The sequence below is a fragment of the Gallinula chloropus genome (genome assembly GCF_964237585.1).
Source record: "Gallinula chloropus genome assembly, chromosome: 6".
Classification (NCBI taxonomy): domain Eukaryota; kingdom Metazoa; phylum Chordata; class Aves; order Gruiformes; family Rallidae; genus Gallinula; species Gallinula chloropus.
The window spans coordinates 19,653,862-19,680,911 of NC_140091.1; the positions used below are offsets into that span (position 1 = coordinate 19,653,862).

General features: G+C 40.4%; 1 protein-coding gene across 4 annotated transcripts in view; it reads left to right on the forward strand.

The window, feature by feature from the left end:
* Positions 1–27,050, forward strand: part of RALGPS2 (Ral GEF with PH domain and SH3 binding motif 2) — a gene marked incomplete at its 5' end in the record, with an annotated part of 94,914 nt that overhangs the window by 53,321 nt on the left and 14,543 nt on the right. For 3 of the 4 annotated variants that reach the window (XM_084265900.1, XM_084265898.1, XM_084265899.1), the window contains 6 exons: positions 8,292–8,429; positions 10,059–10,149; positions 12,750–12,817; positions 13,467–13,602; positions 15,998–16,149; positions 25,101–25,155. In XM_084265900.1, the coding sequence (XP_084122026.1) occupies positions 8,292–8,429; positions 10,059–10,149; positions 12,750–12,817; positions 13,467–13,602; positions 15,998–16,149; positions 25,101–25,155 (640 nt within the window). Of the gene's footprint in view, positions 1–8,291; positions 8,430–10,058; positions 10,150–12,749; positions 12,818–13,466; positions 13,603–15,997; positions 16,234–25,100; positions 25,156–27,050 lie in introns of all 4 variants that reach the window. The other variant, XM_084265897.1, reaches the window with a different exon arrangement.

Sequence of the window (27,050 nt, forward strand, 5' to 3'; positions counted from 1 at the left end):
GTGGCTTTTGTGTAGTTACAAAGAGAAAGTAAAACCGGAGCAATTTAATTTAAATGCTGTGCCTGCAAATCCTACAAATGATCATGTGGCTTTTGTGTCAGGTCACTGCTACTTATCACTGTCAATAATGTCTGCTCAACCTCAGAGTCTTTGGATTTGACTTCACCTGGAGCAGGGGTTACAAACTTCATGCTGCTCACATAGTTGGGAATTATATGGATCAAATGTTCCATTCTTGCCTAAAAGATAATTTTTTTGTTTGGGTGACAGTGGTATTGCAAGCCTTGCTTCTGGGAAGGAAAGAAAACTCCTTGTAACACATCCTCAGAATCACTTTTTACCCTGTAAAAATGGAATACATAAAAGTTTGGGAATGTTTATATTTTAAAACTCATTTCTATATGCTGCACTGCTAGGATGTAGTAATAAGTATTTTGGTGTCTACTAGTGAATAATTTGTTGTAAGAAACAGATTTTGGTTAAAAGCTTTGTTAATGTTTCACCGCTGAAGGTATAACTCCTGCTTTAAAATAAAGTAGGAAAAAGTATCACTTCTCTGTAGAGCTGATAGTGTATTTTTCTTTGGTAACTTCAGACATTTGAAATATTAATCACTTATACACTGCTCAGAGTTGGAAGTTCATTAGGTTAAATTTTCACATGAATAATAGTAAACACATGGGAAACAGGGCTGTGTGTGGTTTCTGACTGGACCAGGCTGAGCTGAACTAATTGCCTGAAGTTTGAAACCTCTTCACATACATCTCTGAAATTATTTTTCAATGCTTTTATGTTCAGTGTTTGCAGATGCACGGGAAGTGCCTTCACAACACATGGTTAAGGATGGAACGAGTTTGATATTTTATTATTTTCACAGTATATAATAGCTACTTCACATGCTAAAAAGGTGAAATACACTTCAGTTCCTGGTAGTTTTGAAAGACTGTACAGTTAGTGAAGTAATGAATGGCTGGGGGTTTTCCCCACAATAGCACATTTTTCCCCTGAAATACGTTAAAAAGTGAATTGTTGAAAGCCAAATGCTCTGCAGCAAAGCTCGCTTTCTGACAATGGATGTGACGCCTTTCAGCATTTCTTTTGCTATTCTATGTGTTCAAAGTGAACTTCTACACTTAGTTGTTAAGGTTCTGTGTCTGTCTGTGTGCTGTCACACCATAAAATGAATTGTGGTCTAATATAGCAGAACCAAACGCAACAGCTGCATCAGATTACGCCACAGAACTCTAACATGAGACATTTGAATTATTTCAAACTGAGACATTTGGATAAGCAGGGATGGGTTCCTTCTGAGAACCCACCTGGTAGGGATCATGTATGCTTCCATGGAAATTTAATGTCTTATGATGTCACTTGGCATGTTTGAGCAGCTTAATGCTTATCTTGCTACACAAAAATAGGTTCTGACTAAAATATTTACCTGGAGTTTTAATCAGTTTAGAAGGAAATGAAAATACCGTTTCAGAAATTTCCTGATGTTCTGGGCAAGCAGCTTAAAAAAACATAAACTGTTTATCCAGAATGATAGCCTAACATGTAAGACCTAAAAATGACAAGTACTAGAGTCGGGAAATAGTTTTAGGGTTTTTAATCAGACACTGTTATGTCAGATTCCCGTGTTTAGGTAGTGTCATAACTGTTAGAAGATAAAGCTGTTGAAGCTTCGGGGTCAGCTTAGAGAGAACCAGAGTCTCAAGCCAAAGCTTCCTGCATGTCTAGAGTCTCTTGTGGTGATTGGGGCTGCCAGAATACTGGGATGCAGCCCTTGGAAAATAAGCGAGGGAGATTGTGATTACACATACTATTGCTTTAAAATGTTATTTAACTCTTAATGAACTGTCATGCTTTCTAAATTAGATGAGATTGTCGCTTCGTTTGGTGTTTGTGTCACCCAGTTTTGGGTCTCTGACTTCTGTAGAAGCTGCGTTACGTATGTTCTGGCATGCTGATTTTCATTGCTTCTGCAGGAGAAAATGTGCAACTATTCATAGCAACACAAACTTCATCATCCTGTCAGAAATACTCAGAGCCGTGGATGGGGCTGCAGTACACTTTTACGTTTAATACTGTTCCTTCTCTTCTCACTTTCTTTTTCCAAAATTACTCCTTGGTTTACTACTTTAGGAAGTGCTTAAGAGAACAAAAATCCAATTTAAAAGAGCAAAATCAACTAATAGCTACTATTTTTAACTTTCACTGAGGAACTATGCTGGCATGGGCTGCGTTACCCCAAAAAATAGTGTACTGCCTACAAACTAGGGTTGCAGGTGTGAAGAAGTGTGGAAGCCCATATATATTTGGCACTTTTTAAAGCTTTCTGCACAGCAAACTATTTGTTCTTTGTTGTATTGCTGTGACTCATGTTCAGCAGGATGTGGAATTCAGAGACCCACCACACAAATTAGAATCTAGTCTTTTGGAGCCGACAAGAAATTGCTTCTCCCGGGCAGTGTAGGTTGTTACAACTGAGTGTAATCGAAGTGTTGCATGTAAATGTGATTGTAGGGTGCCCATATCAGTACATAAATCAGGATATTTATTAAAAGAATATGGTCAAACGATAAATTCCAACAGTACCCCCTCTCTTACAAACCTCCACTTACAGTGTGTGAAACAGGAAGAGAAAGTAAACGATAATACTGGGAGTAAAGATTCTCTGAATGTGATGCCAGTTAATCCAAAAGATCTGTTACTGATACTAGAAGTACTTTGTTTTCTGTTAGGCTTTGTCAGGGCAGATAAAATCAATAAAACCATATGTGCTCCCCTGTTTCTACACAGAATAAGTGACAATTTTTTGGTGCTTTTTTTTGAAGCTTAAAAGCAGATTATTTTTTTCAAACCAAAACATTAGAATAAATACTGATGTGGGCAAAATGCTCTTACAGGAGAAGTTTTCACGTGAGTTTTTGATGTATCTCTGTACTTCGGTAAGCTACTTTCCCTTATATAAACAAATGCTTTTCTGGCAAGTCGCTATTTGTGCTGAAATAACATGATTGCTTTCAATTGTATTGACTGGGATCCAGGAATAACACGTTCTTGGGTTTTGTTAGTCAGATACATGATGAATTGAGTCACAGAATTTTGCTTCTCTTGAGATTAATGGAAATCTGATGCCTTTTAGGAAAGGCGATGTAAAAATCTTCAGGGGGTTTTCAAGTAATCATTGAAAATTTATCACTTTTTCTAAGAATCCATCATTTTTAATTCTCTTCAGAAGAGATTAATGAACCTCTTCATGCTAGATATTCTGAAGACATAGCGAAATATCATAACATAACCAGATTTTTTGGTGCTGGTTTTTTTGGTGCTGTTTTTCTGGTGAAAGTTCCTTCACATTTGTTTGCAGCCATTGCATTTGTTTGCTCCATTGCTCCATTTCGAAAGGCAGCTACAATGGAGTGGTATGTTTTACCTTTGGAAATGTGGTGTTTAGGGGCTCCAGAATTCTCTGTAAAACAGATGCTTCGTGCCTTCAGTATCTAGATGAGTGTTTTAACAGGGTGTTTTACTTACCGACGTATAAATTTGAAGGACCAGACTAATAGGTCATGACACAAACAATACCTAAGCCCAGTAAACCAATAATGAGAACCCGATAAAGCAGGTGTAAAGATTCAGAATTTCAACTCTTTGAAATGGACTCCTTGAAAATTTTAAGTGACGCATTTTTCCATTGTACATCAGATCATTCTTGTGGCACCAGCGTAATGTTAGTATTCCAGTATTTGTCTAAAATTAGAGTTCAAATTTTGAAATGCTTATTTGGAAGACAGCAAGAGAGTTAAAACCTTGCATATGGCCAGTTATTGCTTTAAAATTATTGACTCAGCTGTTTTCAGTTGTGAGAGATTTAGAAATTGTTCTAAGCAGTGTAAATCAAAACCTTGGCTAATAATGAATGAATGGAGACTGGTGTCCAAAGCACACAAGTAGGCTTCAAATGGGGTTTTGTTGTTGTTTATTAGATTTGTTCTCTTTAACATGTAAAGAAGCACAAAATGATAGTAAGAAAAAGGGCTCAAGAACTTGGAAAGGATCCATCTTTCTTTTTTGCCAAGACTGCTTCATATTTTTTTTTCCTCCTGTAGCAACTAAATGCAAATTAAGCTTGCTTTCTGTAACGCTTTGTCTCGTCTAGCATCGCCCACTTCATTCTCTCTGAATGTGGAGGACATGTCACAGAGTTTGTTAACACAAATGGGTGGCTTAAAATCTTTTCCATTGTTCTGGAGCAGTTACTGTATTTTAATTTCCAAGGAAGCATGAAGGAAGGCAAAAAAAAGTAGAAAAATACATATTAGCAATTTTGTCTTGGCTTTTAGGTTTATCTTTCATGTTCTGTTTGTAAACAACTTTTGTGATTTAATCCTTGACTTGCAACTGCACCCCTTCCCTCCCTCACCCAATCAGCCGAGACAAACCCCTCTCTTTTCTGCTGAAGTGTTCCCCTGTATGTTGCATTTCATGTTTGTGAAATGAATCTTCGTTTAGAAACAAGCTGCTGCTCAATGGAGATACAGCTAATTTCCCCATCGTTCTACTGACTGTTAAAGGAAGGGGTTAGTGCCTGCTGCAGCAATGTCTTTGGGTTTTTGGCTGCACGATTGTTTGTGCTACAAACTAGATTATATTCAGAGTTAATGTATGACTCTGGTTTCTTGGTTGGGTGTACAACTCGGACTGCTTCCACTGCTCAGGGGTACCATAAATAAAAAATGTAATTGAAATCATATACAGCGATTGCTACTTACAGATGAGCATTGATTTACTTGGGACTTTTTACAGTGGTTTTATTGAGGGATCCATTTTCTATTTCTAGTAATGCTCGGTCTGTGCTTTGGTGTTGGGTGAAATCCAGCTTCCCTGAAATCAATAGGATTTTTGGCTTTTCCTTTCTGTTAGGATCAGAATTTCACATTAATACATTCACAATACCCGAATGACATGCTTAGCAAAGAACCTGGTAGCACTAATTTTGTGTAACTGTGGCTAACAAGATCTGCCGAAGATTTGTAGCTAAACAACTGAAACTGTTCATCCTTACAACTGGAACAAGTTAGTCTCTGCTTTTATGCAGAGCCCTCTTTAATCCTTTCCAAGTCTCCGAAGTCTACCAAATGCCACAAAATGAGTTTTATATTTTAGTTGTCAAACTTCTCTCAGGCTGAGAGAGATTTGTTTCCTTGCAGTCGTTTGTCGTGTTGTATGTATGCAGAATTCGCAAATAGCTCAGAATTTAAACTTGCAAGTAAGAATAGCTTTAAAACTTACCAAGGGGAAAAAAAAATCTTCTGGCTGTTTTGCTTCTGTGGTAGATGGAAAATCCAGAGAGCAAGTTGCTTTTCCTTCCTATATCACCCGATGCTGCGGATCGTTAATCTGCAGTTGGAGTTGCAAACGGCTTTTGTCTTTTTCTGTTAGGTCCAGGATGTATTGAGGAATTCGGTTTCTCCATACGATAACCAAGCTAACTATTCATTTAAAAACAAAAAAAAAGAGCAGTGTTCCAGTATGGTTTATTCCAGAAGAGAGAAAGAAATGTTTTTTGGAACTGCAGTGTTTTACTCTCGCATGCAGAAGTGCACTAACCAGCCACAGCTGACCCAGATTCCATATACATCACTTTTGGACAGTTTTTTTTAAACAAACACACACTCGACTTAGACGTTCAGCCCACCTATGATGTCACCACGAACACACTGAGAGCAGAAGAAACTCCTCCTTCGGATTTCCTATCCATACCCTCCAGAAAAGGAGGGGGGAGGGAGGTTGAGAAGTTAGAAACAAGGAAAGATTGTTTGCCAGCAGAAGGGAGGGTACCATATGGCAACAGACTGTGCAAGAGTTCAGCAGGCAGTTACAAATCAAACATTTTTACTACGCTGCCTAAAGATGTCTTTCAAGTTATTACAGTACTGGGCTTCATTTAGAAGAAAGATTCTTTCAGGCTGATAAAAACCTCGATTTGTGTTGCTGGGAATAAAAGGGGCAGCCTGGCTGGGTACAACAGGAAAAATGAACCATTTATAGTGTAGAAGAATGTTCGACAGAATGTCGTGTTCAATTCTTGACGTTTACTTAATAAGAAACAGCTCCAGTTGTTAAATGTGCCGAGTCTCTGATACATGTGGAAAGCGTTAAAGCAGTGTGTGTGATGGGCTTGGGTAGGCATCAGAATATTTGATAACGTCTCAGCGGTGTGAGAAGTAGCGATAGCCACAGCCATGGTGCTCAGGGAGGAAAGCAGAGTACAGGGTTCAGTTCTGTCCATAGTCGGCACTTAAGCTCATTCAGTTTGCTTTCATTGGACTTTTTGGTTTCTTCACAAAGGATGTGCCAATTACACTTAAATAAAGAATTACCCTAGTGTGCTTTAAAATGAATTTAGACTCCCTAGAGATGCACCGCAGGGAAGTTTCAGGCACAGCTCGCTCTGAAGAGTTCTTGATTGAGCTAAAAGAAAAAAATCGGTACTTAATTGAGCAAGTAATTCAGAAAGGTAATCCTGCAAATACCTGGCTTTTTTAAACCATACATATTATCGCAGGGGCCTGTTCATAGGAAATTTCCTTAATTGTAATCAGTAGGCATGATTTACTTCTGTCAGTGGAAGACTTGAGGAGGTTTGGGATTTCTAAGGCCTCTTTGGACATTGCTTAGCAAAGTTAGGTTTGGGACAGCTTATGTAACCTAGATAGCGTGGCAATTAAACATGACTGCCTGATGTTTCCGATGAACCTTTCTGGTTCTTAATAAACTGATTCTAGCAGAATAGAAAATTGAGTAGTATATCAGGTCATATGTAATACCTTTTTATTCATTTTTTTTTATATGTCACCTTTCAACCACAAGTATTTTAATTTGTTTCTGTGTGTGTGTGCACACGCGTGTGTACGTGTTGATTTTGGAGTGATGCCCAGAGTTTCCCAACTCGCATTTGAGGACTGTACTGGGTAGGTGCTATACAAACACGACTGCTGTTCTTGTGAGGTTGTATTAATAGTCTTCCACCTGTAAAGGCAAACTTCTTGTTATGATTTTGGTTATATGAGGCTGAGAGGTGAAGCAAAATATAGTTTATTAGAAATTCCTTGTTGCTGAAATAAGTTTCTTTAAAATATTATTTAAGTTTGTGTTCTTTTTTTTATTTATTTGGCTATCTTGTGGGAGATGCTGGGGATGAAGAGCAATTCATTTCAATAGCAGACCTGGTCAAGATGTGCTTCACTTAGCTGAGACAAAAATGATTAGTCTTTGGGAGAAGTTCAAGAGAGTTGCATTCAGAATTAAATTAAGTGGTTTATCTGCAGCATTAGTATGTAAAGGGAGAATTTTTCCCTCTATGCCACTGGGGGATTAGAGGAGTAGTAAGGTTACAATGGTGGTGGGGAAGAGCACAGCTGGAAGATTGAGATAGTTACCTTTAAGGCTGTCAGACCATTGGAGTTGTGATTAATGTGAAATGCAGGACTTGTACTGCATTTCAGTCCAAGTGATGTTGCCTACTTTACTTTTCCTGTGTTGCTTCAAGTTCAGTTTGAGTTTCTGCTCAGCTTAGAGAGTTATAAAAAAGTAACAACAAAAAATAATGTTTAATTGCTTAGTTGGAGGAAGGCAGTAGTACATTTCCTAAACTCATAAGGACTTTTGGTGTGTATTTTAGCACTGTGTGTTTTGTATTTTTCATATTTGTCAAGGGAGTAATTAATTGGTGATACGGCAGAAAATCAGGCTGATGAGCAGTTGTGTGTGTCCTTGTAATTATTTCTAGATTTAGATATAACGATAGTTATATCTAAATATATCTTTGTTCACAACAAAGTCAGCTACTATGCACAGTGTGTGATGCGGGAGGAAGGATCTTCTCTGCCTCCCCCTGTGATTTGTTGTGCAGAGTGAAACCTTGTACACAGAAACGTGCTCGAGCCCTCAGCAGCTGCCAGTCCAGCTGAGGTAAGGTTGACAAGATTAAGGATGAAGCAATTGAGGAGTGTACAGATTCGATACCAGACAAGGGTGGCCCAGTGAGGTCCTTTTGTAAGTCCAGGCCTTATTACTGATCTACTCTGAGGTCTGAAGGCTCTTGGAGACCTTGTTGAAATGATTTAATAGGTAAATCCAAAATATTATTCTGAGGCAAGGCTGTTGTCAACCTGTGCGTACGTTAGTCAATGAAAGCAAAAATTCTTCAGAATACTGTTTGTGAGTGTGTTTTGCTACATGTGAGACACTAAATAAAGGAACTGTTTAATTTAATCTTATTTCAGGTATTTATCTGTCAGACTTGACGTATATTGACTCTGCCTACCCATCAACAGGGAGCATTCTGGAAAGCGAGCAAAGAACAAATTTAATGAACAACATCCTTCGAATTATCTCAGATTTACAGCAGTCGTGTGAATATGGTAAGCTGGTGTGTAACTGCTGCACTACTAGAGAACAGCTTTAAGAGCTTTGATATTTCTCTTCTGTAATGCAATGTAATGAACTTTAACATGGCCAAGTGTAGAGTGCTGCACATGGGACATAACAACCCCATGCAGCACTACAGGCTTGGGGAAGACTGGCTGGAGAACTGTTAGGCAGAGAAGGACCTGGGGGTGTTGGTTGGCTGCAGGCTGAATATGAGCCAGCAGTGTGCCCAGGCAGCCAGGAAGGACAATGGCATCTTGGCTTGTATCAAAAACAGTATGGCCAGTAGGTCTGGGGAGGTAATTGTGCCCCTGTAATCAGCATTGGTGAGGCCACTCCTCAAGTGCTGTGTGCAGTTCTGGGCTCCCCACTATAAGAAGGACTTTGAGGTCCTCCTGGAGCAAGTGCAGAGAAGGGCAGCCAGGCTGGTGAAGGGGCTGGAGGGCAAATCCTCTGAGGAGCAGCTGAGGGAGCTGGGGATGTTTAGCCTGGAGAAGAGGAGGCTGAGGGGAGACCTTATCACCACCTACAACTACCTGAAGGGAGGTTGTAGAGAGGTGGGCGATGGTCTCTTCAGCCACATGACAGGAGATAGGACAAGGGGAAATGGCATGAAGCTGTGCCAGGGCAGGTTTAGATTGGATATTAGAAATAAATTTTTTACTGAAAGAGTTATGAGGGCCTGGAACAGGCTGCCCAGAGGGGGTTGAGTCACCATCCCTGGATGTGTTCAAAAAAAGGGTAGATGAGGTACTTAGGGATATGGTTTATCTTAGGATGGGATTTGGTTGGACTTGATGATCTTCAAAGGTCTTTTCCAACCTTGTGATTCTGTAAGTAAGGGCAGGCGTCTTTGAATGCCACTAACACTGTCCCTCAGCCTGCACACAGCCCAGAAATCACAGTTTATTCTGGTATTGTTGGTTATGTCAGAGCATCAGTGTGAGGAGACAGAATAAAATGTTCCTTTTGCTTACATCACACATTTTTGCAGTACATAGTTTCTGATAATAATGTGGAATACCTCATACCTAACAGTAGTTTTACTAGCACGTTATAAACTTATATTCCTCTCTCATAATTTTTCGGCTATGGATTCTAAAAATAGTAGATTCTTTTTGGAGTAGTACTTTTACTGGAGACCATAAAATACATTCAACTTGTCATTTGGACATTTATAGTTTGGATCATAGATCAGATCGTGTATTTTTTTTTTCTTCAAAGGAGGTGGTCTCCCTCACAATCCTCTTCAAGTTCTAATAGAGTCCTGTGGCCACACTTGAAAGGTCAATATGAGAATGTGGGCTGTGAAGGAGTCCTCGGATACAGCCCTCCAGGTTCAGGCCTTCAGTTTGGCCAGGGGCATGCTCTCACTTTTCCCTCCGTATTCTGTGATAAGCAGAGCAGCTCTGGGGGAATACGTACCTGGCTTTACAGGTGTGGGGAATGTCAATGCATGAGAATTGCTGTGAAGGCCAGAACTGCAGCATCAGTAGGGACTGCAGTTTTGTACCTCCATTTCGCTCAAGGCAAGAGATCTGATTCTGTTTAAATAGCTTCTGGAAAATAATTTTGCTTCCCAATGAATGGTGGGGTGATAATGAATGTCATCTGTTCTCCAGATATTCCTCTGTTGCCTCATGTCCAAAAATACCTAAACTCAGTGCAGTACATAGAAGAACTACAAAAGTTTGTAGAAGATGACAATTACAAGTAAGTATTAAATGTTATAACTGACTGTAATTACACAATATCTTTTAGAATACAAACCTGTAGCTCTTAAGATTTCACTTGTAACAGGGGGTTTGTGTCTCAGATGCACCAGTTTTAAGTATTGAGGTTACAGCAGGGTCCTGATCTCCTAACAGTTATCAGCATGCTAGATGTCGTATCTCCTTCCTTTTCCGTGCCTCACTGCATCCAGACCTAGCGTTCAGGCCCAATTGATCTGCTGAGTTCATCTGAAAACATCTTTTGAGTGTTCACCAGTGAAGACCTGGTACTTTTGGCTCATAACACTGTTCAGTCAATATGACTAGTCTTGGGATTGATTATAGATTATGTCATTTTTTTGTCAGAACAGCGTCATCTGTGCATCCAGTCCCAAGCTCTTCCTGAAGGTGCATTAAGGCTTTTTCTTTCATAGATAAATTTCACTTTCAATTTATGTTGTTCTCTTTGATTACATTACACTGTGTGAGTAAACTATAAACATGTCATTTTTGAGAGGCAAGATATTGCCCATCTGTGACCCTGCCTGTTCCTCCCAGTATACCACCTGGAAAGAGGTTTCTACTTCCTTAATTAAAAGATTACTGCTGTATTAAGTGGTTTGGCACCCAGCAAAACTGGGGGATGGAAATATCCGGCGCGATACAGGAACAAGCCCTGAGGATAGGAAAAAAAACCCTAAAGCAAATCTGTTGCATATGAAGAAAGTTTCTGTTCACTGGCTGATCTCCTTGAGGAGATTCCCCACCCATTCCCATCCTGCCCGCCCTGGAAGTCTGTCACCTCACTTGTATTGAATTGGTTGCTTGTGTAGCTACATTCAAGTGGTGGGAGGGGTATGCAGGCTAGAGGAACGAATACAGGTTGCCATTTAGTAGCCCCAACTTGGATTTACTGAGGCAGCAAATGAGGACCCTTAATTTTTTGGAAAGAACTGTTAATGAGGGCTCGGATGCTCGACTTCCCCTCACATGTTAAAATCCTTAGGAATTGTAAATTGTTCTCTGTGTGCTCCAGTGCAAGCATCCGGCTTTACCTCTTTGCTGAAATGTTCTGTAGCCGGGTTTTGACAATAAACCTTTGTGGTCAAACACATGAAGGAAAAAAGCCAAAACCAAACCCATCCTTAACTTCGGTGGCAGCTTTTTAGTGGCATATTGTTTCCACGAATCCCACACTCGGCCTTCCTCTGCCTTCACTAGGTAGGACTTGCTACTAGCGGCAGTTTTATTGCTGAAGGACCTACAGTGTCTCTGTCCTGTACAACCCATTTTTTGGTAGCAGGGGAATGAAGACAGTTGTGTGTGCTGCAGAAACACGGCTCTGTTCAGAAAGTCTGTCCTCACACCTGTGGGTCTCTACATCTCCAAACGGAACTCTTTTGCTGGGAAGGAGAGAATTGTGAAGAACTATTCCAGCTATAAGTGGCTATTTACGTTTTATCCCCTGAGGTGCCTGTAGAAAGGCTGAAATGAGAGAACAGCCATTGCTGTTCTGACTTGAATACATGGGGTTTTTTTTCTTCCTAAAGGATTTTCTTTTAAAAAATTAAATTTTAAAGTTGTAATTAGTCACTGTTAAATTGCTCAGGGATGGGAGGCAGAGGAGCTGCCAACCTTAAAACTTTTTCTTCCCAAAAATTAAGTAGGTGCTTTTCCAGCCTGCTGATTTCAAAGATTTTAGTTCTGCAAACTGTGTGGGCAAGAACTGCTTTGTCTGCCGGGAGCGCTCTGCTCCTGGAGCCTGCCCTCTTTGCAGAGCTGTTGGAAATGGCATTACAAAGTGCCTGTTATAACAAAAGCTTGAGTTATGGATGAAGTCAAGTTGATAATGTATTTTCCAAATGGCAAAAGAAGGATTTTGGCTTTTGGACCAGTAAAGACAAAAGACTTGGCCTTGCACGCTAGTGCACTTTATAAAAAAAGTTGAGTTCTGGAGTGTAGCGAGTATAAATGTGTTAGCTAAGGTGGGGTAGCAGTTGTACACTTATTATTCTTCCTAGTTCTGACACTTGGGTAGTGGTACCGTCACCAAGGTTCATGTATCTGCTAGCAGTCCCAGGGCCATGTATGTCCTGGCTTGTACATGGCCACGTTTTCCTTGGGCGAGAGTGCCAGCACAGAGCAGTGCTCTCTTCCCCTGCTTCTTCCTCCATGTGACTCTGCCACAGTTTGTTAGCAGCTCGGACAGAACTTTTGCTGTCCCAGAGGGTGAAAGTGGCAGCTGGTGGCAGCTTACAGCTGGCTGTGCCAGCTGCGTCCGGCACACTGATGCGGAAGAGGTTCTGTGCTGGTCTGTAGCCGAGGCTTTGCTGCTGAGTCTGATCCTGAGTGTGGTATGCAAACCTGCCCTGGTCTATATGAACCAAAGCAATAGACTGACTCACTGCATTATGACCTAGCATGTCACTTTTTTCCTGCTAAAGATAACTTGGCACAGTTTGTATTAACTTTGTAGTGTTTCTTGAAATTGTAGAAACAAGCAGCTTTCGATTGTGAATTTAAAAAATTCTTTTTCAAAAAGTTAACTTTTATATGCTTCGATTTTCTGATAAAGTAATCTTTAATGCTTCTTTAATGCAGACTTTCATTAAAGATAGAACCAGGGACCAGCACCCCGCACTCTGCTGCTTCCAGAGAAGATTTAGTAGGTAAATGCATAATAAATGTGAGAAGACTTCAGGTTGTCAAATGCATTATTTTTGAGTTGCAAATGTGGAAAATATTTGCCTGAGGCTAATAAACTGTGAAGTATAAACACTGTTTATTTGTAATAAAAAGTCTGAAGGTAGAAATTCTTTCAAGGAACCGAGTCAGTTCTTTAGGCTCTTGTATATATTGTGGCACTAACTTGTTAGTGTCATTTGGGGTGAAGAGCGATTAAATATTCATTCTTTGTTGCACCTAGACAGAAAGGCCTTCTTGTAAACTTTTTATGCTTCCAAAAATGTACATTATTTTTGATCAATGCCAAAAGTAGCTGAAGGTAGGAGTTTCAAAACGTCGAATGAATGGGACCTGTTTAATGTCAGTATGGCTAAGGCAGCAACCTGTAGGACTTAGAAAATATTTCTAGCTAGATTGTCTCTTTGAAATGTGTGGTGATTTTTATTTTTTTTAATCCTGTGCAAAAAAACCCTAGAGTACGTATTTTTAATTACCAGTCTGAGTACATCAATGAGTTTTATTACAGGTTGTTTCTCACAGTTTGAGTTTAGGAAGTTTTGTGCAACTCTTCCACAGCTTTCCTAGAAAGTAATTCTTAAGTTACTCAAGAGCAATGTCTGTCTCTGTTCCCAGGCTCTGAGGTTGGAGCATCTCCCCAGAGTGGACGGAAAAATGTGGCAGCCGAAGGAGCCTTGCTACCACAGACACCCCCTTCGCCTAGGAACCTGATACCGCATGGACATAGGAAGTGTCACAGTCTGGGATACAAGTCAGCACTTTATTTAACCTGAAACCCTAAGCTTTGTGATGTATCACGTCTTTCTGTGCAGAAGCTTTGCTTGGAAAACGTAGCATGATACAGAATGCCTCACTTGCAGAACAGCTTGTGGCGGGAGAGTAAGCTCAGATCTAGGATGGTGGTGTTCCAACCAAGGAAAATTAGTCAAAGTAGGAAGTCTGTGTGGCTGGTACAGTAGGACTAGCCAGTCAGATAGACTGGGCTCTCTGTGAATGGCAAAGCTATTTCTTGTAGCAACTAAATGCCAGTGTAACTCTTCAGTTTGTATTTCTACTCTGTCCTGGTCAGGCCCCACCTGGAGTATTGTGTCCAGTTCTGGGCTTCCTGGTATAAGAAAGACAGGGATCTCCTGGAGAGAGTCTAAAGAAGGGCTATGACGGTGATTAAGGGCCTGGAACATCTCCCCTGTGAGGAAAGGCTGAGTGACCTGGGACTGTTCAGCCTTGAGAAGAGAAGACTGAGAGGGGATCTCATCAGTGTTAGCATCTGAAGTGTGGCAAACAGGGAAATGGCCAGCCTCTTCTCAGTGGGCTGTGGGGACAGGACCAGATGAAGTTCATCTACACCAATGCATGCAGCATGGGTAACAAACAAGAGGAATTAAAAGTCCTTGTATCTAAAAGAGACTATGATGTGATTGCCATCACAGAAACATGGTGGGATAATTCACATGACTGGAGTGCTGCAATTGCTGGTTACAAACTATACAGGCATGGCAGGCGGGGTAGGAGAGGAGGTGGGGTAGCCCTATATGTCAGAGTGTGCTTTGACAGCCTGGAGCTGGAGTATGGTGAAGACAGGGTTGAGTGTCTCTGGGTAGAAATCAGAGAACAAAATCAGGGAGATATAGTGATGGGAGTCTGCTATAGACCACCTGACCAGGAGGAGGAAGCTGATGAATTGTTTTTTAAACAACTGGGAGAAGTCTGGCCATCACCAGCCCTCCTCCTTATTGGGGACTTCAACTTACTGGATGTCTCCTGGAGGTACAACAAAGCAGGGGGGAAGCAGTCTAGCAGGTTCCTGGAGTGTTTGGAAGACAACTTACTGACCCAGCTGGTGAATGAACCCACCAGGGAAGGTACCCTGCTGGACTTGTTTGTCAACAGAGAAGGCCTAGTGGGGGATGTGAAGGTTGGAGGATGCCTGGGGCATAGTGATCATGAGCTGATAGAATTCTTAGTACTGGGAGAAGTAAGTTTGCAGATGAGACTAAGATGAGAGGAAGTGTCGACCTGCCTGACGGTAGGGAGGCTCTTCAGAGGGATCTGAACAGAGTGGACCGATGGGCTGAGACCACTGGGATGAAGTTTAACAAGGCCAAATGTAGAGTGCTGCACATGGGACATAACAACCCCATGCAGCGCTACGGGCTTGGGGGAGACTGGCTGGAGAACTGTCAGGAAGAGAAGGACCTGGGGGTGTTGGTTGACTGCAGGCTGAATATGAGCCAGCAGTGTGCCCAGGCAGCCAGGAAGAACAATGGCATTCTGGCTTGTATCAAAAACAGTGTGGCCAGTAGGTCTGGGGAAGTAATTGTGCCTCTGTACTTGGCATTGGTGAGGCCACACCTCGAGTGCTGGGTCCAGTTCTGGGCTCCTAACCATAAGAAGGACATTGAGGTCTTGGAGTGAGTGCAGAGAAGGGCAGCCAGGCTGGTGAAGGGGCTGGAGGGCAAATCCTCTGAGGAGCAGCTGAGGGAGCTGGGGATGTTTAGCCTGGAGAAGAGGAGGCTGAGGGGAGACCTTATCACCACCTACAACTACCTGAAGGGAGGTTGTAGAGAGGTGGGCGATGGTCTCTTCAGCCAGGTGACAGGAGATATGACAAGGGGAAATGGCATGAAGCTGTGCCAGGGCAGGGACAGATTGGATATTAGAAATAAATTTTTTAATGAAGGAGTTGTGAGGGCCTGGAACAGGCTGCTCAGAGGGGGTTGAGTCACCATCCCTGGATGTGTTCAAAAAAAAGGGTAGATGAGGTACTTAGGGATATGGTTTATCTTAGGATGGGAATGGTTGGACTTGATGATCTTCAAAGGTCTTTTCCAGCCTTGTGATTCTGTGTAAGTTTACCTTTTATGAACTGGGATGAAATTCAGTTATGTGCGTGGTACAATAAGACAAAAATATCTTTAGGATATTGAATGTATTTTTTTAAAGTACTCCTGACTTTCTCTTTGCTGCAAGGGTGCTGTGCAGTTTTAAGACAAGCAATTCCTGTACGTAGTACAGTTATCGCTTAGTACTGGAGCCATGGTTTTGTTTGGCATTCACAGTGCGCTGTGTGCAGGATGTTAAAGCAGCAGCTTTTGAGACATATCACAAATAATGTTGTAACAATTTTTATCCTCTTTCATTTCTAGTTTCATACACAAAATGAATACGACTGAATTTAAAAGCGCAACATTCCCCAACGCGGGACCAAGGCACCTACTGGATGACAGCGTGATGGAGCCCCACGTTCCATCCCGGGGTCAGGCAGAAAGTTCCACCCTTTCTAGTGGAATTTCAATAGGTAGGAACTTCAAATATAGCTGTGCAGGACATGGTCTTTTAATAAAGATACTAGCATCATTACTTGGCAATTGTTTGAGCAGTGGTACTATTCTAAGGTAAAAATAATATTTTAGAAAAAAATTTGGGAAATGCAGGTGGAGAAGGGCAGCATAATTTGTACAACAGGAACTACTAGCAGATTTTTTTACACCACTTTTAATGATACAGCTGCTGTTATTCCTCTTCTGCCTTGAATGAGGGTGAAGGGATGTTCAGGGCAGCACTTCATATTCTCTTCCCCACACTCCCCCGCCCCACTCCCAAATCAATCTGAAGTAAAATGTCTGTGGTACAAATTCTATGTAAAATGCCACATCAAATCGACAGAACTGTAAATTGCCGACAGTCTTTTAGAGCATCATTTCTAAATACTTACTTTTGTCAGGAGTAGATAGAAATTTAACTTGCAGATACTTCAAAATGTTAGAATCTACGTCATTTTGGTAGGTTATTTATCTTAAAATATTTAGGGTGCTCTGAGAACTTCTGCTTCCTGAGCTTCTCACATTACAGCTGTTGCTCTTTTTTTCCTGTTATGGCACAGATCCTTGAATTGGAGGGTGGGCAGCACAACTGCCTCTCTGATCTGTCCGCCTGAGAGAAGTGGGACCTCTCTCAGTCCTTTTTCTCAAAATTACTAGCTCAGTAGAGTTTGGTGTTCAGGTTTTACGCATTTATGGTGACAAGGTTTCTTTTTTGGTAGTGCTGTGCATTACTTTGGATAACACACTTTTAAAAAGCAGGTGTGATTTTTATTTTTTTGCTAACCTCGGTGGAGAGAAGCACAGTCAGGCGGGGTCAGACTTTGCTGCCTTCTCAGGGATTGTGCACCACAAGAGGTTAAAGCTCCTTATGCACCTACTCCCTTTCAGGTGCAGTCCTCTCAGCATTACACTGGATTTAGGGAAAGAAAATCCAGGCTTCTGTCACCTCTGAGGTGTAGCATTGCCCTTTTCTCAGTGCCTGTGTTCTAGTGATGTTTTCAGTCTAAGGACCTAAGAAACTTCTCTACAGTCGATCTTTTTTTCCCAGGTAAATTATTTACCTCTGTTTAGAGCCTCGCAAGAAAAGTTTATCAGAGCTGGCAGACAGTTTTTTCATGAGCTACAGTTGAGAACCAGTCACCTTCTACACATTTGGGTGAATACAGGGGTTTTTCACTTTGTTACATCTTGAATTTTTCAACTCTGTTCCCATGCGTAGCTCAGGCACGACCTTATCGATTTGACGTTGTCTCTCTTACGATTTGGGACAAAATTGCCGTTTTAGAAGACTTTTATAAATCACTTGTAAAACAGCAACCTTAGACAGTTTGTAAGATCGGGATTTGTGGTTAGAACTTCCCCTCTGCTGTTCTCTTCCATCTCCAGCCTCCCTATACTCTGATATTTTAGATTTACCACTGTTTTGACAGCCCACTGTCACTGTTGGCTTTGCTGCTGCTTGATTGTGAAAGTTTCAGTGATACAAAGACTAGGAGAGGTACTAGAAATACATATAGAGGGAAAGAGTAAGGTCTGGAGGCTTGCAGTATCTATTACTGAAGAATTATTGGAAATGTAAGTTGTTTGGCATTCTGTACTGCTGCTTCAGCAGGATTTCAGGAAGTTGATTGAAGCTGCTAAGTTCCTCCATCATGTTTGAAGTAGTCTATTTACTCAGTACTTGGAAACAGTACAGTCACTGCAGCAGAGCGGAGGTTTACAGTATTCTACAACAGGACTTCAAAAGACAGTCAAGAAAACTTCTTCTGAATGTGTGTACTGAAAAGAGTGTTATTCCTCACCTTGCCCATAAATGTGGGTTTAAACCTGTTGCTCTAGAGACAGGACTACCTTTTCTTTGATACAAACCCATATAGAACTTAACTTCTGGGATAAATTATTCCTTTTCAGAACATGGACAGCGTTTTTGATGTGTCAGCACCTTAAAGATCACTTTAATACTACTTTAAATCACTCCAACATTTTGAGGGCTCAGAGGTGTTCAGACCTTTCCATTTCTTCATGTTGGAAGATGATATAATCGGCCCTTACAGCAAACATAACAACCATGTCTGTAGGATGTTTGTGTGTGGCACTGTACTGTTGTGATGCTTTACATGGATCCATGTGCGTTTGTGCATTTATTTTTTAATGAGGCCTCATGAATCCCTACTACTTGAAGCTGTTATAGCTTGGTTCTGCAATCCCTCCATTTTGAGGAGGTCACTTTATAGTCTTTCAAAAGAGTGAGTTTGCCCTTCTGAGGTGTAAGCATTGCTCTTGGCTGGGTTGAAGGCACCATTTGTGCACTCTGAGCAGCTGTTCTCCTGCATGTATTTGCCTGCTGTCACCTCCTCACCAAAAAGTAGGATAAATTAAGATGCTCTTGCTTAGTGTGTGGTTAAACTCAGATATATGATGAAACTTCCTTTTAGTCTTAAACTGCGTATTCTTAAAAGTCTTTCTGACACTCCCTGATCTTTGTATAGTTCTGAAGTATTCTTTTCTTGCTTAAGCACACTCTTAAGTATCTCTACAGAGATGTTTACTCACCTTCATTGATGTTCTCAGAAGTTTTGGGTTTCTACCATCTCTAACGCTTTGTCACTCAGCTACACACTACCAAATTTCTTTTCTGTAGATGAATTTGTTTACAGTGTCTAATAGTCCCAATAATTCTGTAGAGACAAAGGGACAGTGTAAGACAGACCCTTCTTTTCATTTATTGCATCTCTATTGCTTTCCTTCTCTTGCACCATCTAATGTACGGGGTGCAAAGTCAATTTGCTTTAGGAGGTGTTTTATTTTTTAAGGGTGCAGTCTCACATGTACACCACTTCAGATGCTGAAGCATAAACAGAAATACTCTGCTGAAATTAAAAATGTAATTTTAAGTGTTTAAAAATTCAAAGAAAACATGTTTTATGGATTATGTTTGTACAGGATTGGGTGCAAATTGTGTTCTAAACTTTGGAGTGTTTTCTTTCTCAAGCTATATCTCCCCCCCCAATGACTTTTCCTAATCTACAACGTTATTGATGAAAGCTCCTGGAAAAACTAAGGCTCTTGAACATTTACCTTCATTTGTGTGTTCCAATCACTTCGGAGTAACTTGAGCCTTTATTCTAATGCAATCAGAAATTAATGCTGCAGAGTCAAAGAAAGGTATTTTAAATCAGTTTAATCAGTGTAAGAAAGTGCCTTTGTAAAAACAAAACATTTTCAAGCCAAAACTGGCATAAAATGCATACAAGAATATCAGCATTTTAGTGAATTTCTCCATAGAGTCACCATCTTGATGCACTTAAATATAATCCCTTGTAGAACTCCTCTTTACATAAATGAAGTATAGGTGTAGGTGTACAGTGTGTGCATTTACTTCCAGTTTTTTTGGCAGCTTTAAACAGTAGGGGAGGGCCCTAAATAGTCAATGTTTGTTTGATTCTTTACCTTGTAACATACTATTCAGGTATTTAGGACTCTGAGTCAGCAGCGGTCTGTGTCAGAAGAGCAGAAGTTCGGCTAGGGTTTCAGGCAGAAGAGTTTTGGGTTTTTTTAATACGCCATTTAAATGAGTTATATAGGTGGCACCTGCTCTAAATGTGAATGCCCCATTTTGCTATTGTGAACTACTGCTTTAGGGATAAGTTCATACAAGAGCTATATAATGCTTTAGGTTAAAAATGCCTGCCTAGATGGCTGGATTTGAGAGGAGGAGATGGATATACAGGAATTTTGATACTCCATTTCTTCCTCAATCCTTATTAGCACTGTTTGGTCTAGGACACATGCTCTGGGGTTTTTTGTGATTAGTGCAGCTGTACAAAAGCCCATCTTGATCCCTTTGGTTACTTGCTGTTGTGAGCTTTTTGCAATTAAACTTGTTACCAGCAATGGCATTAGATGTTCGGGTTGATTCTCTGGCAGCATATTGCTTGAGTTGCTTGCCAGTCTTTACACCATTGTTGTTTGGTTAATTAGCAAGCCAAAATGGAGCCATTTAACCTTTATTGTGCAATAGTTAAATAGCAGTGAACTGAAATACACATGAGGATTTTCAGCATGGTCATAGATGTCAGAAAAGCATAAGATAACTTTTAGGGCTTGAGGTCCATCTCTGTGATGTTAGCTGGGGTGTACTGAGCTACAGCAATTGATGTTCAAGTGTCCAAGCCATTTTGTTTCTGTTTTCTCATTAGAATTTCAGACTCTGTCAGGCCAGTTGTGAGCTATAGTTACTGGAGCTCTGGAAACTCTGTGTAACTGGAGCCAAGAGAGTGTCAGCTGCAGATTTGAGAAGGGGAAAGAATTTTTCGTCTGAATACGTCTTAAACTCTTTGGGGTTGGTTTGTTTATATTAACACCTGTTTAACTTTGGGGACTTACTTCTGGATAAAGGAAGCCTGTGTTGAATGTTCAATATCCTCAGACTTTAGGCAGCGAGTGGATGCTGTGACCTGGGGGGAGTTGGGTATGCAATAGCACAGGCATTCCCTATCATATAACGAGGAACCTACCCTCACAGGGCTTGTGTGGCTTGATATGCACATCTACAGACATCTTCAGCTGTGCCACTAGAGCTCTGTATGAACAATTCAGAAACTTCTCAGACAAACATCATTAGGGCTGGTGAAAAAAAAAAAACAAACCCTTTGCCAATTGCTGTTATTCTGAGAACAAAAAAAAAAAAAAAAAAGCCTTCCTGGTAGGTAGTAAACACAGCACTGATTTGATTTTATTTTAATCCTGTACCCCCCAAAAATGAATTTTAGCAGCAATAGAGAAAGCCAGGAAGATAGTGGTTTGTGTCAAGTGGTTTATGTCAAGTGGCTTCTTACATCAACCCAAAACTTGCATGGAATGTTACTTAATAGAAAGGATTTATACTACCTAGGGTTTATTATTAAATTTAACCTGAAGACCTGCTTGAGGTTGTTGGAAAAACTCAAATATTGAGTACATACTTGAGAAGAATTTAAGAAGGTGATATATTTTTAAAGTCATGAATGAATGAAATATTTCCAGTTGAGGTGATAGTCAAATAGTGCACTTTATGTTTAAACAGAATTTGGCTCAGCATCTTAACTTCTAGTAAGTTAAAAACTGTTCCTTTCACTTGTGTTGTTTTGGGGTGGGGGGATGTCATGTGAATTCTGCTTTTTGGGAGAGGAAGGGTTGGGGGGTGTCTTAGTATTCAGCACTTCTGTAGTGCAAAAAATCTCACAGAGTTTTTTAGAACCTATAGATGTCAGAGGGCTAGTCAGATCCCAAAATTCAACCTTTACCAGGCTTTTGTTACAGTTTTTAAAAACCTTATATAAGCATCAACAAATCAACAGCTGTGATGTTTGGCCCACTTTTTTTTGCAATTACCATTGCATTTAAAGGTGTAATTGGCAATTTCTCTGTAGATGAACTTTTTGTTTATGAATCCCTCAAATTCATTTAACTCTTCTGACTGTACTGATACTGTACCAAGGAATAACACTCTCTGAATGATGGTGTTTCATCTCTCTTGTTCTAGAGTTTTGCATTTAAAAAAAACCCACGCTAGCTTTTAAGTCTTTCTGTAGAGTACTTAGCAGAGTTTGAAATACAGCCTTCTTAGTAAAGCTAATATAGTTGCCATCAAAATGTCATTACAGATAAAGTTTTTGCATATCAACCTATTTTAAATATTAAAAAAATACTTCATATGCTATTGTTAGTGGGTTCCAATTATGTGCGCGTCTCATGCAGGCCTGAGTCCAGTTGAGCTCTGGTCATATTGAAGCTGTGTTTCTTGTTAATGCAAAGCTCAATCTGTGCAGTAATTAGGACTTAAATAAGACTTCCTAATAGTATCTTACTTCAGCGTTGGCTGGGTGATGAGGGCAAGTGGGAATTACTCCACCCTTTTGCAGAGCACACTAACCAGGAAAAATTCAATTATGTGCTGGGAGATACCTTTTTTTCACAGGTTGCTCAGAGAGATTGTAGATACCATGTCTTTGAACATGGCTACATGAGGCCCTCAGCAATTTGGTTGCCGAGTTAGCTTTGAGTTATATGTTGCACCAAGTGACCTCCCAAAGTCTCTTCCAGCCAGAATTACTGCAAAATTCCTAAGTAAGCTAAATGAACAAATAGGAGAGTTGCCTGATTTGGACAGGTCTGGATCAGGCTGCTGCAGAAACATCCTGGATCTGCCATTCTGGACTGTTAGATGTGTTTAGATTAATGCAGTCTGTGCCTTACTCTGATGTGAGTGCAGTTGTTCATTTCCTGTTCGTGCCATCTTCTCATTTGGGCTTCTTGGTGTTTGGATGGCTCAAAAAATCCACTCTTGTCTTTGTAACAGTCCAGAATGCTGAATTCCCCTCCTTGAGAAATCACAGTGCTGAAAAATCATACTTGAAACCTGCCTGTCATTCCACCTGCTAAAAGTATTTCAGAACTTTAAGATCTTACTATGATCTAGTCTAATATAAACAGTCTTCCTCAAAAGACTAGGATGTTTTACCCAAAATACCTTCTGTTAAATCTGATTCTGTCTCTTAGTCCCCAAACCATGCTGCTACTTTATTTGAAGAGATTTTGCATATTGCCTTGCAGAGAGTGCAGCTGTGGTTTTGTTTGGATGAAATAAATCATTGGAGCTTTCCACTGTGGTATGGATATAGAATTTGCTGAAAATCTTAAGTGATGGTTGTTTCTTCCAGGAAATTATATGCTTTGTTTGGGGATTTTGCAAGGACTTCTGTAACAGCAGGCTCCATCTGGATAGGTTACTCCAACTGCTTGCTCCAGTTTTGCCTGAGATACTTCACAATCTGTCAGGCAGTATTCCTGTATAAAAAGTGCATAGACAATGTGGAGTTCAATCCACACATTCTCTTCTCTGCGGTGCAGGTCAGATCTAAACTGCTGAAGAGAACTTCTGAGTAATTTCTTAATCATGTTTTACTCACCTGCCTTGTGATGCCAGAATGACTGCTGGTAGATCAAATTCGTGCAGACAGACCCATGAAGTCAGAACACTAACTCAACTGTAGTCACTGTAGCTCTTCCATAAGGTGTCCTCGCAGCTACAGAGGAAGTGTAGGTCACAGAAGTAGAAGTTGTTGTTCTTTTATGGATAAGCTACTTGCTGCTGTAACCTTCTAAGCTGTTGTATGCTTAAGGATCGTTGATATGAGAATGTAAGTAGTAAAATCTTAAAGACAGTTCTAGAAAATAACTAGTCACCTGCTGATCTCTGTGACTAGAGATTTTCATGGCTCCTAGCTGGAATTAATCCTGCTGTGTGTGAATTTTTATTGCATCCATCTTTACTCTATATTTACTCAGTTGATACCCAGACTTACCTTTGTACAGATTATCTGTGCTCTTCAGGGTAGCACTGTTCCCTACTGGTTTTCTGTGTAAAATTCCCGGGACCTTCTTGCAGACTTTTCTGCTTGCCTTAGGAGCAAAGAGCTCCACCAGAACATCGGGTTTGCATGTGTCTCAGCTTTCCTGTACTATGCAAATCCCTTTTCCTGTAATGTCAGTGTGAACCAGGCTAGGACCTTCCATGAGGAAAGGTTCAGGAATAACCTGAGACCGAATCATCTAGTATGCCTGAGAGATTGTTTTAATGAGGAGAGTGAGCTAATGGTTAGAAAAGAGGCGTCCAAGCTGAATCAGCCAGCAGATAAAGACATGCATTTTGTCTTGGATTTTGTACAGAGAGAACTTCAGCTCGTGCTGAGATTTTCATGGCTCTTAGCTGGAATTACTCCTGCTGTGTGTGAATTTTTATTGCATCCATCTTTACTCTGTATTTACTCAGTTGATACCCAGACTTACCTTTGTACAAATTATCTGTGCTTTTCAGGGTAGCACTGTTCCCTACTGGTTTTCTGTGTAAAATTCCCGGGAGCGTGTTCCCATTTTTCAGCTTTGCTTCTCTGCAGGAACCTTTAAGTAAGGTGTATTGATTTAGATTTTTTCTTTTTTTTTCTTTCCAGCTTGTCTTAAAAGCATTGTAAATCAATTCTTCCTTTTGTATATGGGTGTGTAGGAGGCAGAGCAAACAAGCTGTCGGGCTGGTGTGCCAAAAGGTGGGCTTTTAGCGCTAAGGAGCCAAAAACACATGTTGGCTTGAAGTGGATAGCTGGGATGGGGAGCTGCTCTGGTCTGAAAGGGGAAGAGCTAGCAAGACAACAGCTTGAATGTTGTTTGTAGTACAGTTAGTATCAGATGTTACTGAGTTCTGTTAACAGTGTTTGTGTACTGATGGATTTGTTTACTGATTTTTAAGAACAATACAGGTTACACTACCTTGTGTCTGTATTTAAATACTAATTTCCAAGGTGATAGGATTCACTGTTTAGTATGTTATTTCTGGACCTGCCATGCATTGGTGCATCAGATACTTGGATTTTGTGATCTTCCTCTACTTTTAGTGTTTAAAGTGAAGTATTTGAAGTCATAAAGTCATATTGGATTACTTTGTGAAACAGAGAAGAAACACTGTTGTGATCTCATATAATAAGTGTAAGAGATTCTCAAATCAGCAAAACCTTCTAATGCCTTGTAGATTCACAATGGGTTTGTGCTATTGTGACATTACACCTCTTTGTCATGACCATACATGATCTCATAAAAAGGAAGGTCACTTATTTAAATAATTCCTTAAGTGCTTGTTTTGTGTTGATCAGACAAATTTACATTTAGAATGTTCTTTAAATTTTGAAAATACCTTTATTATTGGTCCTCTAGACTCAATCTCCTCAAATCTCTGCAACAGTTTATGTGAAATTCCTGAAGGAAATCACCAAGTATATTTGTTGTGATATTTTAATGAAGTATTACATGTTTAAACTTGACTATTTGGAAGAGAAACAGACATAATTGAAATAGGTGATGAAATAAATTGACATTCATCCTTATCTTTTTCAAGGTAGCAGTGATGGTTCTGAACTCAGTGAAGAGACTTCGTGGCCAGCATTTGAAAGGTAAGAAAGTGCCATGTACAAACTGCATTTCTCTATTCAGACATTGCTACTTGCACTCTCTCACTCAGTCCTGACAATGATGCTTTCTTTTAGTGATTATATGTAAGAATATTAATAAACCGTAGTAAGCTAAAGCAGTAGAGATGTAGGTTCTGCTTACTAGTAGTTCATACAGCTTTTGTCTAACTGGATGCTCAGCCATTGCATGTATTCTTCTAAATAGCTCAACCAGGGTACCATTAAACCCCAAATGATTTTCCTAGTTATATATTTGCATATCCTGTGAATGTTCTTCATGTGACTTACCTAGTTTTCATCTCCACTTTCCCTGAGACATTTTATTCATTCTTGGTCCATTTGCTTTTGCTGTTGACATTGTCACCACCTACCCATCTGCTCTTCACTTCTTGTTATTTGGGAAAACACAGTAATGTCCCTTGCTGAAGTCTGATTTTGTGGTTCAGAATGAGTATCTTGCTCTTTATAAAAATGCCTGCAAATGCTCAGGTGGCATCACCATTTCAGTCCTCTCCCATGTTGTATTTGAGAACATGGGAAAATGCTAACAGCTATAGTCTAATGTAGCAAAAAGTAGAAATGTCATCTTTCCACAGTAGTAAGATGCACCATACACTGTGTAGTTTGCCCCTGTAACTCAATTTGGGGTAATTCAGCTTCAGAGTCACTATGGATGACTGACTCTACCACACTACAAAGATGTGTTTGGTAGATATTTGTGTCAGAGAACTTTGCATTGGAAGCTGTTGCTGCAAACCTTACGTTCCGCTTCAGTTCACTGAAGCAGTTGAAGTTTTGTTATTTGTTGGAAGAAGTCTTTGACACTACCTCAGTGCCAAATGTGAACTCTTTGATAGCTCATGCTATAAATATTGTTCCATACACGTGTAAACACCCTTATACAGTTCCATTAGGTAAGAATGAAAACCATTGCATATAAACATAGAAAGAAAATAGGGTCAGAAAGAACATCTCCAACTTCTGTGTGCTTTGTGATGCAACGTTCAATATTCCTTCTCTCTTGCATTATGGAGCTATTCAAGTTCAGGTTACTCCTCAAAGCCAAAAAGTTATGTGGCAAAACCTTAGACAAAGTGGTGAACAGTGTGTTTTGCCTTAAGTAGCCTAAGAAATTGAAAATTTTTACTAAGGTTCAGGCTTAAGCTCATGTTTTTAGAGAGTGGTGACACACTCCAGAGTTGTGCAGACTTCTGAGACAAAGCAGAAGCTTTTCATCCCTTTTGCACGGAGAACTGGCTGGCCCAGACTCGCCCCAGTAAAAGATTTGCTCCACCTCAGTTATGTCAGAAGATTACTGCTCCAAACTCTGCTTGCCCTAAACTTGCCCGTGCGATTTGAGTTGTATGCTTCTGAGGGTGAGTTCTCTTGCCTGCTTCCAGGGAGAGGAATTGGGTTCCTGAGAGACATTCAAAACACGTGTGAAATTCCTAGAGATATGTGGCAACCTTGTGTCTGTTCCTTGGTTGATCAGATGATGAAGCCTCTTTTGGAATGTAGTGGGTAATAAACTAAAGTGCACATGTTAAAACATTTGAGATGTTTAAGGTGCCTGTCTAGTTTTGGTCTGTTTCCATTCTTCACAAAGAGTTTTTAAGTGAAGGAGAAGCATTAGTTGTCTGGAATTAACAGCTACTGGCAGAATTAGGATAATTGTAGTGTTATTAATGGCTACTTCCAATGCAGTTTGAGTGGGAATTCGGTATTCCCTGGTGGTTTAGGAACAGGATCTTTGGGTGGGAGGGCTTAAGTCTGCAAAATATGCCTAACAGGAAGTAATACTCCACACACAGATTCCCTAGGTAGCAGAAGGAATTGTATCAAATATTCTAATGACACAAGTCCTGGCTACGGACTCT